General features: G+C 42.4%; 1 protein-coding gene across 5 annotated transcripts in view; it reads left to right on the plus strand.

The window, feature by feature from the left end:
- Positions 1-16,842, plus strand: part of TPO (thyroid peroxidase) — a 96,097-nt gene that overhangs the window by 12,404 nt on the left and 66,851 nt on the right. For 4 of the 5 annotated variants that reach the window (XM_083607203.1, XM_083607205.1, XM_083607206.1 and 1 more), the window contains exons 1-3: positions 7,974-8,586; positions 11,467-11,560; positions 13,017-13,101. In XM_083607203.1, coding sequence (XP_083463329.1) covers positions 8,440-8,586; positions 11,467-11,560; positions 13,017-13,101 — 326 coding nt within the window. In that variant the 5' untranslated portion in view covers positions 7,974-8,439. Of the gene's footprint in view, positions 1-7,973; positions 8,587-11,466; positions 11,561-13,016; positions 13,102-16,842 lie in introns of those variants that run through there. The other variant, XM_083607204.1, reaches the window with a different exon arrangement.

A 16,842-nucleotide genomic window follows, 5' to 3' on the forward strand; every position in this document is an offset into this window, starting at 1 on the left:
TAAAAAGCACACCGAACAGATGAAAGGCTTTGAAAGCTAGGAAGCATATCCATAGCTACCGGCACATTTTAATTCAAGCTGAAATAGGCGGTGGAAAAAAGCAGGTGGTAGAAGCCTTTGTTTTAAATAGGATGTGGATTTCTATTATACATGCCTTGTGGCCTAAACCAGTGTTGCTCCAAAGCAACCACCAATGTAGTAATTGTTCTGCTGTAGATTCTTCTTTCTAAACACTGTTTTCTTTAATATGCAGCTGAATGCCAAGTCACACTGGGCATAAATTATGGAGAGGGGCAGAAAAGCATATTCCTAGAATTAAATCAAATTTAACCCATAATCAGAGCACTTTTTAAAAATGCCAGGGGGTACTTTTTCAAAATTGTTAAAGCACCCTAGAATACGGCACAAAAGCCAGGGGCTTAAAGCTGCGCAAATGGGCAGCGTGTCAAACTATTTAACTTTTTTGCTTGTTTAGGAGGATCAGGGATGGCGGAAATTATTCTAGTTCAGTCTTTAAAAAAAGGTTAAATATACTTGTAGCTTGAGGGGGGAAATGAAATATCATTTATATGTTCTTGGTCTGCGTGTCTTAAGTGATAAGGTCATTCATATCATTGGGTTGCAATACAACTACGGTGATCGTGTGTCCTGCCCAGAGGTAGATTTCTGTTTGAAGGACTGTCCTCTATTATTTGAAAGGCCGTCTGATCCAAGCCCAGTTTCAAGATAAAGAAGCATCATGCAGGAGAGCAGAGGGCACCTTGAAGCTGCCCATCAACAGTTGGCAGCACCCGGGTTATCTGAAAACAAATCAAAGCCACAGTCATATTTAATTAATATTTCAAAGATCTCTAAGTGGCTTTTAAAGGAATTTTGCCTCAAAACAGATCTCACAGAAATTAAGGGACTTAAATTAGTCGTGGCTATTCATTTCAATGGGTTTCCTCTGAGTAAATGTTAGCTGGCTATACAATCCTTACAAATATATTGTTTTTTGTGGGTATGTGGGTGCCATGGGTCCCTAAATTCCTGGGTCCTCTTGGTAGTTCTCTGCCCTCAGAAGCTGGGTGGGGAAGAGGGCATTCTCTATGGTAGCACCCTAAATTGTAGAACTCCCTCCCAAAATGCATCTGGCACCTTCATTATACAGCAAATGTTGACAATGCACCTCTTTACCCTGGCTTTTGGCACTTGAGGTGTACAGTTTTCGGACCCACCTTATTTCTATTATTGTTTTTAAGCTGTTTATAATATTGTGTTTCAATGTTGTCACCTGCTCTGGGACCTTAAGGTGAAGGATGGGTAATTAACAGTAGCAGTCTTCATGGACTCAAATCCATTTCACAGGATTTAATTTAAATACGTACCTGCCAAATGAAAGCTTAGTTGACAGGCATGCCGTTAGGTTATAATTACTATAATTATAATTTACTATATCTAAATTAGCATTTTTCCGTGTCCTATTTTATCCGTTTTTTGGAAGATGATGGATAGATGACCAAAGAAGTCTACAACCTGCACACAAAGTTGTTGTGGGAAGGGAAACGGACAGAGAATGCAGTATGCGCATCACTATTATTACCATCTTTTGACACTAAAAGGTGCAACGAGGTGTTAAAAAATATTGTGTTGACGGTAAAATAAAGCCACTACCCCAGGCATCCCCAACCTCTCTCTTGCTGTGCTTTTCTATCGAAATCTACCTATTTCTATCTAAATCTTTCTTTTCTTTTCTTTCAGCTGACTCATTCAAAATCAGTAACCTGAAAAAAGTTTTGGGGGCGATGGGGGAGAGATTTTTACACCAACCGAGGTTTAACTCAGACTTCTAAGTAATGGCTTTGTTTCTTTTCAAGTTAGAATAACATGAAACATTCAGGTTTGATACGACTCCTCAGTTTTTAAATATATAAACTGCCCTCATAGAATTTACAAGGGCCTTGTTTACAAAATACCTCACTTGCCTCCCTGTGGCCTGGCTAGACCAGAGCTCACCTCACATTGTCTACCAAATAACACCACAACAAACCCCAAAATGGTAAGTGTGAGGGGATTCAAAACAATGAAGAACCACAAATATAAATCATCTGCTTGAAAAAAATGTCCTCAGGTTTCTGAAGTTAGCTTGGGCTGTGATAGGAAACATTTACAAACCACCTTCCTTGTTTAATTATTTTATTATTCTAGTCAAAACATCTACCACTTGTTTACTGCCCTCTAGAATAGGTTCTTATCATGTTCTTTGTACTTTTTTGTTACTAGTTTTGTTCTATGTGGTAAATCATTTTCATATTTTTTTTAAAATAAAAACAACATGTCAGACAAACTACTACCACTTATTCACAGTGGGAGACTAGAAGCAGCAAGGATTTCAAACCCAGCAGAGCATTAAAGCAATAATCCTGGATTTTGGAGATGTTCATGACGTCAATTATCCAAACTATTTTGTTTACTCTATCCGAAAGGCCACTCTAGCAGTTAGTGTTCCAAAGACTGCCAGTGATGTACTGTCCTAAGCATGAGAATACTGTTACGTTTCCACTTTGCTTCCAAACACCTCAGTAAGTGTGCTCAAGTCGTATTGTCCAAAGCATACTTTACTGTGTGCTAGACGAGACCAATAACGCAGGTGTGCATTCCATTGATTTAAACAGAGTTTTCCTCCAAGTCATTGCACTTCGGACTGTGGCCTCATCTTTTATAGATCCCTTGCAGCCTTATATAGTAAATCTGACAGAACAAGATTGCAGAAAGGTTAACGACAGGGTTACTTGGCTTTCCTCTGAAGAAGCAATCCAGCATCTTTATTCAGTTATAGTACTACAAAGCCTTTCGACTGAAAGAGGATTATGCACAAATGTTCACTTTCACCTGGCTTTTGTATGACTCCCTATCCCCTGGAACCTTGAACAGACAGTACAAAAAACCCCGAGGAAAGGAGATTATCAGGGATCAGCCTACATATTATGTCTAACATCTACGGCAACTGCTGAATCCCTGCCTAATATTGTAATGGGGTGTGATTGGATTTAAAGCTTAATTCTCAAACTGCGGGTCTGCCTCAAAGCAAGAGACTTAGGAAAACCTGGATATGAATTCAGACTTTAACTTCTACACTTTATATTGACTGACCTCTTTAAGATGCCAGTCTCTCATTAAATACCAAAATACAGCTCCTGTTTTAAAATATACTCGTGTTGAAGGATGAATAGGTTTCATGGTTTTGTTTGTTTCTCTTTTGCATACGGAGGGCCTCTTTGCAGCAGCAGCAGCAAAGCTTCCTGCACCACAGAGCAAATGCCATCCACCAAAGGCTAGATGGGATGTGCACATACCAGCATTGTCACAGAGACCACTGCAGCAGCTAAGTCCACGTGGCCCTGTTCATGATGTAGGAAGAAGCTGCTGAACAAGGGAAGCAACAGTTACAGGTAGGTAGCTGTGTTGGTCTGCCATAGCCGAAACAAAATAAAAAAATTCCTTCCAGTAGCACCTTAAGGTAAAGGGACCCCTGACCATTAGGTCCAGTTGTGACCGGCTCTGGGGTTGTGGCGCTCATCTCGCTTTATTGGCCAAGGGAGCCAGCGTACAGCTTCCGGGTCATGTGGCCAGCATGACTAAGCCGCTTCTGGCGATCCAGAGCAGCGCATGGAAAGCCATTTACCTTCCCACTGGAGCAGTACCTATTTATCTACTTGCACTTTCACGCGCTTTCGAACTGCTAGGTTGGCATGAGCAGGGACCGAGCAACAGGAGCTCACCCCATTGCTGGGATTCGAACCACCGACCTTCTGATCGGCAAGTCCTAGGCTCTGTGGTTTAACCCACAGCGCCACCCGCGTCCCTAAGTAGCACCTTAGAGACCAACTAAGTTTGTCATTGGTATGAGCTTTCGTGTGCATGCAACAGTACCACTCTATTCTGCCTTGGTCAGACCACACCTGGAATACTGTGTCCAATTCTGGGCACCACAATTTAAGAAAGATGTTAGCAAGCAGGAGCATGTGCAGAGGAAGGCAACCAAGATGATCAAGGGTCTGGAAACCAAGTCTTACATGGGAGGAAGCCATGGTTGCTAAATCCACTCAGAAGCCATTTGGGTTGTATAAGTCTTTATTTATGGCTATTTTTAAAATGTATAGAAAGTGGCACAAGAATGCTCTACATGAATGGGACAGATGGGCCCCTTTTTTTGGTTTTTTTTTAGTCTTTAGGCAATGTGTTATTGATTTACATACAAGGCTTCTCCTCCTCACAAACTTTCCACTGAAGAAAAGCTGCAAGAGTAAAGTTTGTGCTTTGTGAATCAATGCCTTTCAATTAAAGCAAAAAGGGCAGAAGAAAAGTGGTGTTGTTGAAAAGAAAAACAAAGGGCTCCAAACTAAATTGAGTCATTAGCAGAGCAAAAGAAATTACTTAACCTACATAAGGGAAATCTCAATTCTTAAGAAACTCCATGGCTTTGGGTTTTTGTTTTTTTAAAAGCAATTATATGTTGAGAAGTTTCAGGTTCTTTCAGTCTGCCACGCTTCTAATGCAAACCAAGCGGGGGAAATGCAGCTATAAATCAGATAATTTGCAAAATACGATTTCTCATCCAGCCATAGAAGGTCTGCAAGAAAAATAACACCACAGCCACACAAAATAACAGAGAGAGTGGGGAGTAAAAGTAAAATCTAAGTAGTAAAGACAGCTTTTCACCAATGCTTAACAGCTTCTAAATGCCGGAGATAGAGACAAAAGCTAGTAGAGCTCCAATATGACCACCTCCCCTTAGCTACTGGGGGGGGGGCATGATTTGGCTAAAATGGCAATGATCAGGTGGTGGTGGCTTTTATTTTTTTTACAAGCCCTCATCCCTTTCCTCCCATATATTCAAGCATCTTCTTACCTTGAATTTCCTAACGCTAACCCTGGCATTTAACTTATAATTATAGTATCTACATATGAAAGACAGCTGAGAGTATTCTGTCACACTCTGCAGGTTATGGCTGGAGTCACCAGGGATAGAGGAGTAGTTGTAGCTGCTGCCCAGTGGTGTTCGTGAATCCACATGTTGACTTTCTCCCCAAAAAATGAGTGGCTTGACACTCATTGCTACAGGGGAAAGCAGAGCTCTATGCTTGAGAGCAGCACTGCAGTGAGAACAAAACTAGCCTTCCACAGTTTATAGAAGCCCAGTTTCTACATACCACTAAGCCAAACCATGGCTAAGCACAAACGTGGGGGGTCTCACAGCAGAAATCACTGCCATTTCACTCCTCCCCTGGTCATCCTGCTACCACTCTACCTGGAGCCAAGCTATTGTTTAGATTGGCATTGTGTCCAACCCTGGGCTCATGGTTTGTCTCCCTCAGACAAACTACAACTGGTAAGCCAAAAGCAAACCTTGACTACAGCTTGTGATGTGTCTGGATTTAGACATGATGCCAAGCCAAACCATGGTAGTGCAGCAGGAGGAGGACTGGGGGAGGAGTGAAGGGGCTGAAATTTCTGCTGTGAGTGCTCATGTGTTCACATTTAAGACTGGAAAAATGAGAAACTAAGAGAAACATACATGGACAGGTGCATCCATCCCAGATTGAATTTGGTCATCTCTTCATCTCACACTTTGTGATGCATTTCCCCATCACTTTCTTAACTGCAAAAAGTCAGTTTCTTTCTAAGTGGATTTGTTGTGCCAGGGTGACATGAATGCTTTAATTCCTTTTAATCGCACAGCCTAAATTTATTGGTATGTGTTATGTACTGAAGTTCTCACCCTGGGCCAGCAGGGGGATACTGTAGTTAGTTTTCACTCAGGTCCACATATGCAAATAAGGGATTGAAAGTGATGTTCAGTGATTGGATAGTTACAGAAAATAGTTACAGTTGTGTTGTAGTGGAGCTCTATATAAGCAGGCTGGCTGAACCCTTCAGTTCAGTTCTGTTCTGGCCTGTGAATAAACAAGAGCTGTTTGAAGAATCGCTGTGTCGTCGATATGTTCACCCACAACTTAACAGTATGCACCTGAATGATCCCTCCCACATAATACTGACAGTTTGAAGGCATTCAGAGACATGGCAGGGTCTGCGTCTACTGAAATTTGTTAAATGATAAATTGTTTCATGTCTTCTCTCTGAAAGGTCCTAATATTTGAAAATGAGCGGCTAGGGTCAGGTTCTCCCAGACAGCCTTTCCATTTTGAAGCAGGTCTAAACCTGTGCTCAGCCTAGGTTTGGCTTTCAGTAGAAACTAAATGTGGGGGTGGGGGAAAGGCTTTCTGTTTCTCAAAATTAATTAAAAACAGGTACAGATGGCTGTCAAGCCAAAACTCCCCTCTTGGATGCTGTTTGAACTGATAAACACTTCAGCCTCAAACACTGAAGAGGTTGAGGTGCTTTGTAAACAAAAATGTTGACACAGGGGAAATTCTCCTTTAGCTTAATGAGAATGCTTTGATGCAGCTTTGAGGAGAGGTTTTCTTTCTTTTGGGGGCAACTATAGATGGGAGGTTGCCTTTTTAAGAGCCCAACAAAAGTATATCTGACATGTTTCAGCCCTCGCTGAAAATGCACAGACAGGCAAGAAGAGCTAAAGCCTTATAAGTATTTAACAGTGCTTACAACCTATTTGAGAATGCATCGTTAAAGCCTTTTATTTAATGAGTTAGCCGAAATGAAACTGCTTTCACTATTTTGTTCATCTAGAGGAGAAGCACATTCATCTTTTTAATGTTTACTTCTGATAAAGCTAGCCTGTTGAACTATAATATCCAGGGATGGGTCCAAGAAGCAGAAACAGCTGACAAGCATGGCTTTCTGAAACATTTACCTGATGTATTCTTGCCTTATGCCATCTCCTTTTTCATGGGAGGGAAATAGGTTTACTTGCCCCAGGCCTCTCACTTCAGCTCTGACAAAGTATTAGGTTGCAATGCCTGAACTACTTTTCCTTCCAGAACCATTGTAAGGGGTCAGCATTTTAAGGCCCAGTCTGGCAGAAGATCCATCACTGAGCCAGCATGCTGGGCTAGACTCCCGTTTTTCAATGCAAGAGGGAGCTAGCAGCAAAGCAGCACAAAGGACTCGCCCTCCGCTATCTCTTCTAGGCACCCTTCTCAACAGGAAATTAGATATTGGTCGGCAACATCACAGGCGTCTTGGGGGTGATTGTCCATTTCCCAGTGGGAAGGGTATCTGCAAAAAATGGAGCAGCTATGCACCTATAAGCTAAAAAGAATCATTGCTCTGTGGCTTTGCTATGTATAATTGTTTAAGTGCACACTGAAATAGAGAATGCCTGTATGTTGCTAAGGGTTTATCACTGGAAAATTCCACTGGCGTATACTAAACTAGAAAGAGCTTTCTGAGCTTTTAGCTGGCTTAATGATTAACTGTTGGTGTTCTCTGCTAGCTCTCGTTTGAGTTAGATCATGCGATAAAGGTAGGGTTTGTTTGTTGCAAAATCTCAGAAAAATAGAGATTTTGAGCTATTTTTTTAAAGGAAATCCAGCAAATAAATAAATAAATCAACACTTCCAAAATGGGTTGCCATACACCCGGGTTTCCCCAGACATTTTAACCTCCCGGACGCTATTTCCAATGTACATATCCTGGATATGTCCAAGAAATTCCAGACATATGGCAGCCCTAGATTAAGGTGTTCACTTGCAAATCTTCATTCATTCTTTGTTCCCAGGCACACTGGGAGAAGGATGTGATAATGGTGCCTCTTCAGGAGCTGTGTAGCCTTAGGCTGGATGCAGGCTAAGGGAGAGCCAAGCTTTGTTTTTTGCTCTGATTGTAGTTAGGTTATATATTTAAGAAGACGACCCTATGCTTGAATAAGCATATGTTTTATGGATTTTTTCTGGCTGTGTCATTGATTGTTTTTGTACCAATTTTGAAGAAGTTCTGGTTAGTACAGCTTTAAATCATAATTATGGGTCTGGGCAATTATTGTTCCAAAAGGAGTCAGCTTTTATGCATCCAATTGCTTCATGCTGCACAATAATATCTGCCATGGGCTTCTGGGAAGGGCCTGTCAATTTCAGTTATTTCAATTGTTCATTTCCCCCCAATTTGAAATTCAGTTCTTCACATTTCTGCAGCAATTTGTGATACAGGCATACATACCCATCAGCAGTTTTGATTAATGTACACATTTATTCAAGCAATCTGCCCTAATACAGTGCACTGCATTATTTTTAAGCCTATGCATAATCTCCCCCACTCTGCCCCAACCTAACCTAGGTTGATTTGGGAACCTTTTCCCTACCTCAGCTCCCGAACTCTGCCTCCCAAAATACATCCCTGCCAGGCCTCATGACCTGCTGTTAAGTGACTGCTGCTATGGTAGCCAACCAGCACTACCTCTGCCACTGAAGGTTCCTGCTTTCTCCTCCCCAGTGTCATCAACTGGCAGGACACCGAGGAGGAGAAAGATGATGATGACAGATGATGGTGAGGGGATGGAGGTCAGTGCACAGGAGCCAGAGCAGCAGGACCCATTCACCAGAACCAGAGGAGCCCCTGTCTCCACAAACACGGCTGGCTCTTAGACGTAAGGAGCAGCAGGAGATACGCTGTAGGAGGCTGAGGCAGGTAAGGGCCCTCAGCCCAGGTGGAGCTCATTGGCTCGGGAAGGAGGTGTGTGATTCGTCACCTGGAGTAGGCTCAGGACAGGTGAGGGTCACCTGCCTTGTCAAGCCCAGATGCTGCAATCAGCATGCAAGGTGTAAAAGGGGAGCAGAAGTGAGGTGCTGGGTCTGCTAAACTTCCTATATTGGCTGAACCATGGCTTGGCTGCTCCGGGGAGCTCTTGGGGACTGTGCTTGTGTGGGACTGACCTCCAGGTACCCTAACCCCTGGATTGGCTGTAAAGGCAGGAATCTGACCTGACTGGACTTTGGACCTGTTGACCTGCTGGATTACACACTAGTATCTGCCTTGGGATTGTGTATACCAGCTGGACTTGCCACCAGGTACCCTGTGGTTCACAACACACTTTGCTTTTTGCTCTGATTCTAATTTTGTTATATATTTAAGAAGAATCATCTATGCTTGGATAAAGCATATGCTTTGTGGAATTATTCAGGATGTATCAGTGACTGTTTTTGTACCTGTTTTGAAGAAGTTCTTCTTGTTAAAGCTTTGAATCAGAATTATGGGTCTGGACAATTTTTTTTATTCCAAAAGGAGTAAGGTTTTGTGCATCCAATCGCTTCATGCTGCATAGTATTATTTGCCATGGGCTTCTAGATAGGGATAGAAGGACCTGGCAATTCCATTTCTTTCATTGTTTCCAATTTGTAATTCAGTTCTCCACGTTCCTGCAGCAATTTGTTATTCACACACTCATATGCACATCCTCTCCCACCATGCCCCAACGGAATCCAGGCTGACTTGGGAACCACTGCCCTGCCCCAGATCCAGTCCTTCATCAACTTGCAGGGCAGGGCTAAACTCTAATTAAACATCTGGTCAGGATGTCAAATGCTGCATCTCCTCCCTCTCTAATGCCCAACCAGGAGCAGGAGGGTTTAATTGTCCTGTGGGATGGAGGGCATTCCTTCACTGCTGCCATGCAGAGGCCCCCTTCACACAGCTCACGCTGTGGGTGTTAAGTTGTGGGTGAATATATTAGACAACACAGCGATTCTTCAAACAGCTCTTGTTTATTCACAGGCCAGAACAGAACTGAACTGAAGGGTTCAGCCAGCCTGTTTATATAGAGCTCCACTACAGCGCAACAGTAACAACTTTCGGTAACTATCCAATCACTGAACGTCACTTTCAATTCCTTATTTGCATATGTAGACCTGAGTGAAAACTATCTACAGTATCCCCTTGCTGGCCCAGGGTGAGAACTTCAGTACATAACAGGTGGCACATGGGGCACCCAACCAACGGTGATGCAAATGCCACTCTCAGTGCTTGTGGCCCTGAGCCAACCACCTTGCCTGCTCCTCTGCAAATACATCTCAGGTTAAAATGTAGTCCAAAAATCTGAAACTCCAGAATTCCAAACTAAAAGTAAGTGGGCCATGCAATATTACTGGAGTAGAATAAACCCATTATTGGAACGCAAACCATGAAGATGAAATGCTGCGTTATATGTGCAAAAATATAAATAAAATGGGCCAATGGCAGTGCATCAAATCACTTTCAGTAAGAACGTAAGAATAGCCCTTCTGCATCAGGCCAAGAGTGATGTAGTCCAGCATCCAGTTCTCACAGTGGCCAAACCAGATGCCCATGAGAAGCCTACAAAGCAGGACTCGAGCAGAAGTATACAGCTAGTTCATACTGAAGACTGGCAGGCTTATTCGTGCATAGAACAAGTTTATACTGAAGGCTGGAGCCTTGGAAAGCATATCACTGTAGTGTTTCAGGAGAATGAGTGCCAGTGATAAACAACACAGCTGCAGAACTTCAGCAGGAAAAAAGGTCAGATTCTAAAACTTTTGTTTCTTGGAGCCCATATTTTTAGCTTGAAATACGTAAAAACACTTGCCTTTGTTGTGTGTTTTTTGTGGGCACTATTTCATGCAGGGATTTTCGAATCATACACACACAAGCAGTGTGACAATTAAATATGCATGCAGGATTTTTCATCAGCGTATTGCAAAGGTGAAACCAAACTTTTATGATGGGTTGAGTAGTTTCTCTACTCCTGAACTGGTTACCATAGACTTGATTTATAATGGCATAGGAGTGCTCCACTGAAAAGCACTGAGGTGATCTTGAAATTTTGTCTTTGGTACTAGATCACTGATAGCAGAGACATATGTAGAAGTTGATGTTGAGGTTGATATTGAGGTTAATATGTGGAGGTTGATGTTGCAGTTATCAACTGATGAAAGGGTGTATATGAACCACGGTTCTGTTCCAAAAGCATGTACCTTTAGGTTTAATTATGTAGTGTAAATTATGTTCATCTATAAAATATGCATTTCCCCCCTCCAGCTGCAACCAACAACCAACTTCCTACAAACAACATGCATTGGCTTTAATGTGATTCTTCTGAATTACAGCGATTTCAATCTAGAAAGTTTTCAAGGGTTTTTTTAAAAGCAAATAAAACATAATAATGTAATTCTGTGTACTGTTTTGAAGTTTAATTGGAATATGGGAGGCATTTTATCTGAAATATTTTAAGCAAACCTCTGCTATCTCATTTCACTCTGTGCCCGTTTTCCTTTGTTAATTAAACTCTATGCAAAATAAGTTGTTTATTAATTTAACAAATAATGTCACTTGATTGTAAGAAAACCTTTAATCAGTTTGTTTCAACTTTTGTATCTCATTTTATTTATTTTTACATAGATTAGATGGTGAAGGTTAAACTTCTGATTATTTGAATCTTTAAAGAGACTGAAATAGGATCAAATTTTGCACAGCTAGAAAACTACTTATGCATATGCTGCTTTTATAAACTGTAGTCCTAGTTTCATTCACTGTACTGCTTTCATTATTTTTCAGATGAGAGTATTCATTTTCTTCATAATTTTAATAACAATGGTCAGTGTGGCTCTTTTCCTTGTTTTTGTCCAATGGAGCAGGAATGACTTATTCAGTAAGTAAAAACAAAAACATTCTTTACAATACAGGGGGAAGAGGGGCACACATAATGCCCTAAGTATCATTTGATGTATTTGGAGGGGAGGGACTCTAATATCGTTTTTTTTAAAAAAAAACCTCTTGGTTTACTTTATTGAGATTTTTTTAATAGGATTTTATTCCCTTGTTTGGAGTAAAGAAAAATCATTCACCTTTTCTGTCCCGATAAAGTTCCAAATGTGTAGTTTTAAATTATATTGTATTTCATGGCATGCTATTTTTTGGGAATTCACACTTCATTTATTACTTTAGAAAGCCTTAACATCAGGGTCCCATTCCTAATTGTGTATTGATGTTGGTCCACTAGCTGCAGCAGTTAGGAGTCTTACAAAACGTTCCAAACCCTAGATCAGGCACCCCCAACCTGCAGCCCTCCAGATGTTTAGGACTACAACTCCCATGATCCCTAGCTAACAGGACCAGTGGTCAGGGATGATGGGAATTGTAGTCCTAAACATCTGGAGGACTGAAGGTTGGGGATGCCTGCCCTAGATCCTCATTGCTGGCTCTGCTGTTAGGGAGTTTCCATTGCTGCAAAAGTCCCTGCTGTATCCAGCAAAAAACAAAAACAAACTTACACACCACCCCAATCTGTAAGGTACTAATCAGTCAAAGGCCTAGTTGAAGAAGAACATTTTTGCCTGGTGCCTAAAAATATATAATGAAGGTGCCAGGTGAACTTCCCTGGAGAGAGCATTCCACAAATTGGGTCCTCCCTTAAAGAGGGCACGTGTTGCGGTGAGACCTGGCAACCTAACCCTGTGTTGTGGGTGGGTATGATTGGATAGCCACAACACCCAATTGGTAGGTTCCTTGATGCTGGGTTTGATCAGGCCAATGGTACACAAGCTAAATGGATCGAGGGACCTATTTATGCCCATGCACGTGACCCAGAGCTTCCTCTTTTGGCTTGTGCATTTGGAACACCCGCCCACCTCTTCCTACTTTTAGGGCTTGTGCGCTTGACCTTGCTATGCTGTCGTGTGTCGTCTGTCATTGGGACAGGGGCACGGCAGGAATTTTCCCCACTTGGCTGATTGGTCGCTGCCATTTGGGTTTTGCCTGCCATGTAGCAAATCGTCACAACTTGTAAGGTTCTGGTTCAGGTGATAGGGATGGGAGAACGCTCTCGCCATCCCTATGTGAAGTGTATTCCGTTAAAGGACTTCAGAGACACGATGGTGTGGTCAACCCCTGAGAGGGGATTGTGCCTGTTCCTGAGTCCAGGGGGGTATTTGGGTGGCGGAGATAGCCTGTTCCCGGCTTTCCACTTATCCAGGTGTTCACCCTAGGCTGACCTATGCTGACCTATGTCCCATTCATGGCATGTTGCATGCTTTTGTGTATTGCTATTACAAATTATGTCAAATTATGCTTTGGTCCTGTGGTGACTCTCTTTTAAACATGCATAGGAAAAGCAAAAGAGCATGGAATTAGGAGAACTCTGCAGGAAACCACTTCCATCCAAGGTGAAGAAACAACCAGAAGAAGAGAAAGGTGAGATAGCAACCTCATACCTGGCCTTGCTCAGTGATCTCTTGCAGGTGCCTGCTTACAGAATTTCCTGTCTACATTCACCTTACAATTGCATCAAGGCAGGACAGAATAATAAAAAAAGCCTTCTGCACTTCATAATTTACATATGGGACTCTGGATTACAATAATAGGCTTAAAGTGGAGACAAAGATTTATACTGATTAAAGCACTGATTCCAGATCATGCAGGCACAGAAACCACGAGGGTGGTAGAAAATGAGCAACTTATGGATGATTAGAATCTATGTTCGTGGCAAGAAATTCTGTTAAGTATTCTAATTCTTCCAACTTTGTAACTGCAACTTGCAGCAAAACAAGGCCCACATAACTTACAACAAACTACTAAACTGTGTTGTGGTTCCAGAGGAGAGCTGGAGGAAACCCAGGTACAAATCCTTAAAGCTCATTGGATGATCATGGGCCAGTCCCTGTTTCTTAGCCTAACCTACCCCATAGGATTGTTGTGAGGATAAAAGAGTTGAGAACCACACATGGCAACTGATATGCCTGGAAGAAAAGCAGGGTTTAAAGGCAATATATAAATAAACGGGATCAACGTATTATTTGTACACTCAGAGGTGGTATAGATAAATTGGGGGTTGGCTTTTGCTGCCCAGCTCCCCAAGGGACTCTGGGTCTCCTCAGTCCATGATCAGTCAGAGAAGAATGGATAGAGGCAAGATCCAGTGAAAAGCAAGGCAGATCTTTATTTTTCTGTTGCAACACAGCCCCCCCCCCCTCCTTGCAAGGAGGTAAGACAGACGCAGAACAAAATTGTACAAGCCCCTTTAAAGACTGTATATGTTGCCCCACCCCTTGGTCAAAGACCACCCTAAAAGCGTCATACATACATCACAACTTCTAGGGCAATCACTCGTAGCTGAGTGAGATTGTCTTCCATGAACATGGTCTTAACAGTGAGTCCTTAAGTGACTGTAGAGGCCAATTCTGGATCCACACATCCTTCCACAGTGGGGACATAGGTTTCTGGGTGGGAGTTGTTCTAGGTGAGGGTTTGCCAAATGTGTCTTCCTCTTGGCACGTTTCTCCCTTTTGTCCTGAGTTCGAGTGTCTTCAAAGTCCATGACACCTTTGGTAAAGGCTGTTCTCCAATTGGAGCACTCGCAGGCCATTGTTTCCCAATTGTCAGTGTTCATACTACATTTTTTAAGATTTGCCTTGAGAGAGTCTTTAAACCTCTTTTGCTGACCACCAGCTTTCCATTTTTAAGTTCAGAATAGAGTAGTTGCTTTGGAAGACAATAATCAGGCATCCGCACAACATGACCAGTCCAACTAAGTCAGTGTTGAAGAATCATTTCTTCGACACTGGTGATCTTTGCTTCTTCCAGTACACTGGCATTAGTTCACCTGTCTTCCCAAGTGATGTGTAACATTTTGGGGGGACACCGTTGATGGAATCTTTCAAGGAGTTGGAGATGGTATTTATAAGTGGTCCATGTTTCACAGACATACTGTAAGGTTGGTAGGACAATAGCCTTGTAAACAAGCATTTTGGCTTCCCTGCAAATGTCCCAGTCCTCAAACACTCTGCACTTCAGTCAGGAGAAAGCTGCACTTGCAGATCTCAGGCGATGCTGGATTTCAGCATCAGCGTCGGCTCTTGTGGAAATATAACTGCCCAGGTAGGAGAAGTGATTGACACTTTCCAACGTTACACCATTGAGCTGGATTTATGGCATTGCAAAAGGGTTGTTTTGTGCTTTTTGGCGCAGCACTTTGGTTTTTTGAAGGTTGAGCGATAGGCCAAGCTTTTCATAAGCAGAAAGGCTCTATTCCAATGGCATGAGTATCATGACGACCGGTGGATTCTTATCTGCTGCATACTTCATCTGCCTTCACAGCCGTCGTAACATACCGCTTGTTATCTTCCACCTGTTCTGCTGTTGAGGACTTTTTGGACCATTCTAGCTTCCTCCCCTTTGACCTTACTGCCTTGGGTGACCCTGCTGGGAGTACGAGACTCCCAATGACTTCACTCACAAGGGTCATAAAAGGTAAAGGTAAAGGACCCCTGACAGTTAAGTCCAGCCGCAAAAGACTCTGGGGTTGCAGCGCTCATCTCGCTTTACTAGCCGAGGGAGCCGACATGTGTCTGCAGACAGTTTTTCCGGGTCATGTGGCCAGCATGACTAAGCCGCTTCTGGCAAAACCAGAGCAGCGCATGAAAACGCCGTTTACCTTCCCGCTGGAGCGGTACCTATTTATCTACTTGCACTTTGACATGCCTTCGAACTGCTAGGCTGGCAGGAGCAGGGACCAAGCAACGGGAGCTCACCCCATCGCGGGGATTCAAACCACCGAACTTCCGATCAGCAAGCCCTAGGCTCAGTGGTTTAGACCACAGTGCCACCCGCGTTCCTCACAAGGGTTATAGGAACGTGCAAACCCACTCACCACAACAAGGTGATGATCCATTGAGTGAGATAGATCACATAAGTAGGTGGTCTACAACAAAAATTTGAGAGTGGCTCTCTCCTGTCTGTCAAGGTACCTAATAATGTTTTGCTGATTGCATTACCTGGGCAGCCTGGCCATTCTTTTGAGATGGTAAATACTATAGTTCTTGCAGGCATACCTTATTCATACACAAAATATGCCCTTAAGACAGGATTTGTAAGTGAAAAGACCTACTGGGAAAGGTTTCTCCAAGATATTTCCTTCTGCAGAGGAAATACTTGAGTAATAAGAAGGGCCAAGATTGCTTTTGGGATTGTTGTGTGCTCTAAAATAATGTGTAATTTTCTCAAGGAATATTTCCTAAAATTTGAAGGGTGAAGGGTTGGTTTTCTGTGGAGAGTGTGTCTGCTATGTGTATGCACCTTAAAATTTTTCTAACAGATGTATGTACAGGTGTAAACTTAATATTGCAGCTGTGTGGGAGCAGCAAAAAGCATTGCACTGAACATTCATTAAATTGCATGAATGAAAATAGTAATTTGCACTGTTTTAAGTAATCTACAAATCATTAATTTTGAGAGTGTGTTCAAATTCTCAGCAATGTTTGGGGAGAGCATGCTGAACAATGTTAATTCGTGCCCTGAAGGGGTGTTCTTTACCAAAGTTTAATAATCCTTGATTTTGAAGCATCAGTGGTGCATTGAGACCAAGAACTTTCAAACTATGAAAGGGCGGGGGGCGGCAGAGTGGGAAACAAGGAGGGAGAAAGTGCATATTTCAGATTTGATCTTCAGAAAGTAACAGGGTGCACAGCACTGTGAAAACCCAAATGTTTAGCTCGCAAATAACTGAAGCAAGAGGCAGTACAATACAAATGAGTTTCAGCACTGCCCTTGAGGATGAAAAAGCACTCCTGGGTTGAAGAGGCAGTTTCTCATCCAGTTTCAGATTGGGAAGCTCTTAATCATTCCATAGAAAGGATTTCAGGGTTATGTTTGCTGATTTAATGAACTAAGGTTTGGAAGAACTTGCGCTGAGTGAACAAGTTTCATTTGTGACCTCAGCTTGAACTTGAATCCTAATAGGGAAATAGATTTCTTTTGTAGTTTTTCTTCCTTTCAGACTGCATTATTTTTACTGGGTCCCCCCCTCCATGTACCAGGTGTTGAACACACACTTATTTGTTTACAATTAACATTAACACTGCCAGTCATTACTGGCACAAAAATCCCTCTAGAAAGACTGTTTCTATGTACTGTCCAGTGTCTCACATATCTAACTGC

Source organism: Podarcis filfolensis (assembly GCF_964270895.1).
Source record: "Podarcis filfolensis genome assembly, chromosome: 3".
NCBI lineage: Eukaryota > Metazoa > Chordata > Lepidosauria > Squamata > Lacertidae > Podarcis > Podarcis filfolensis.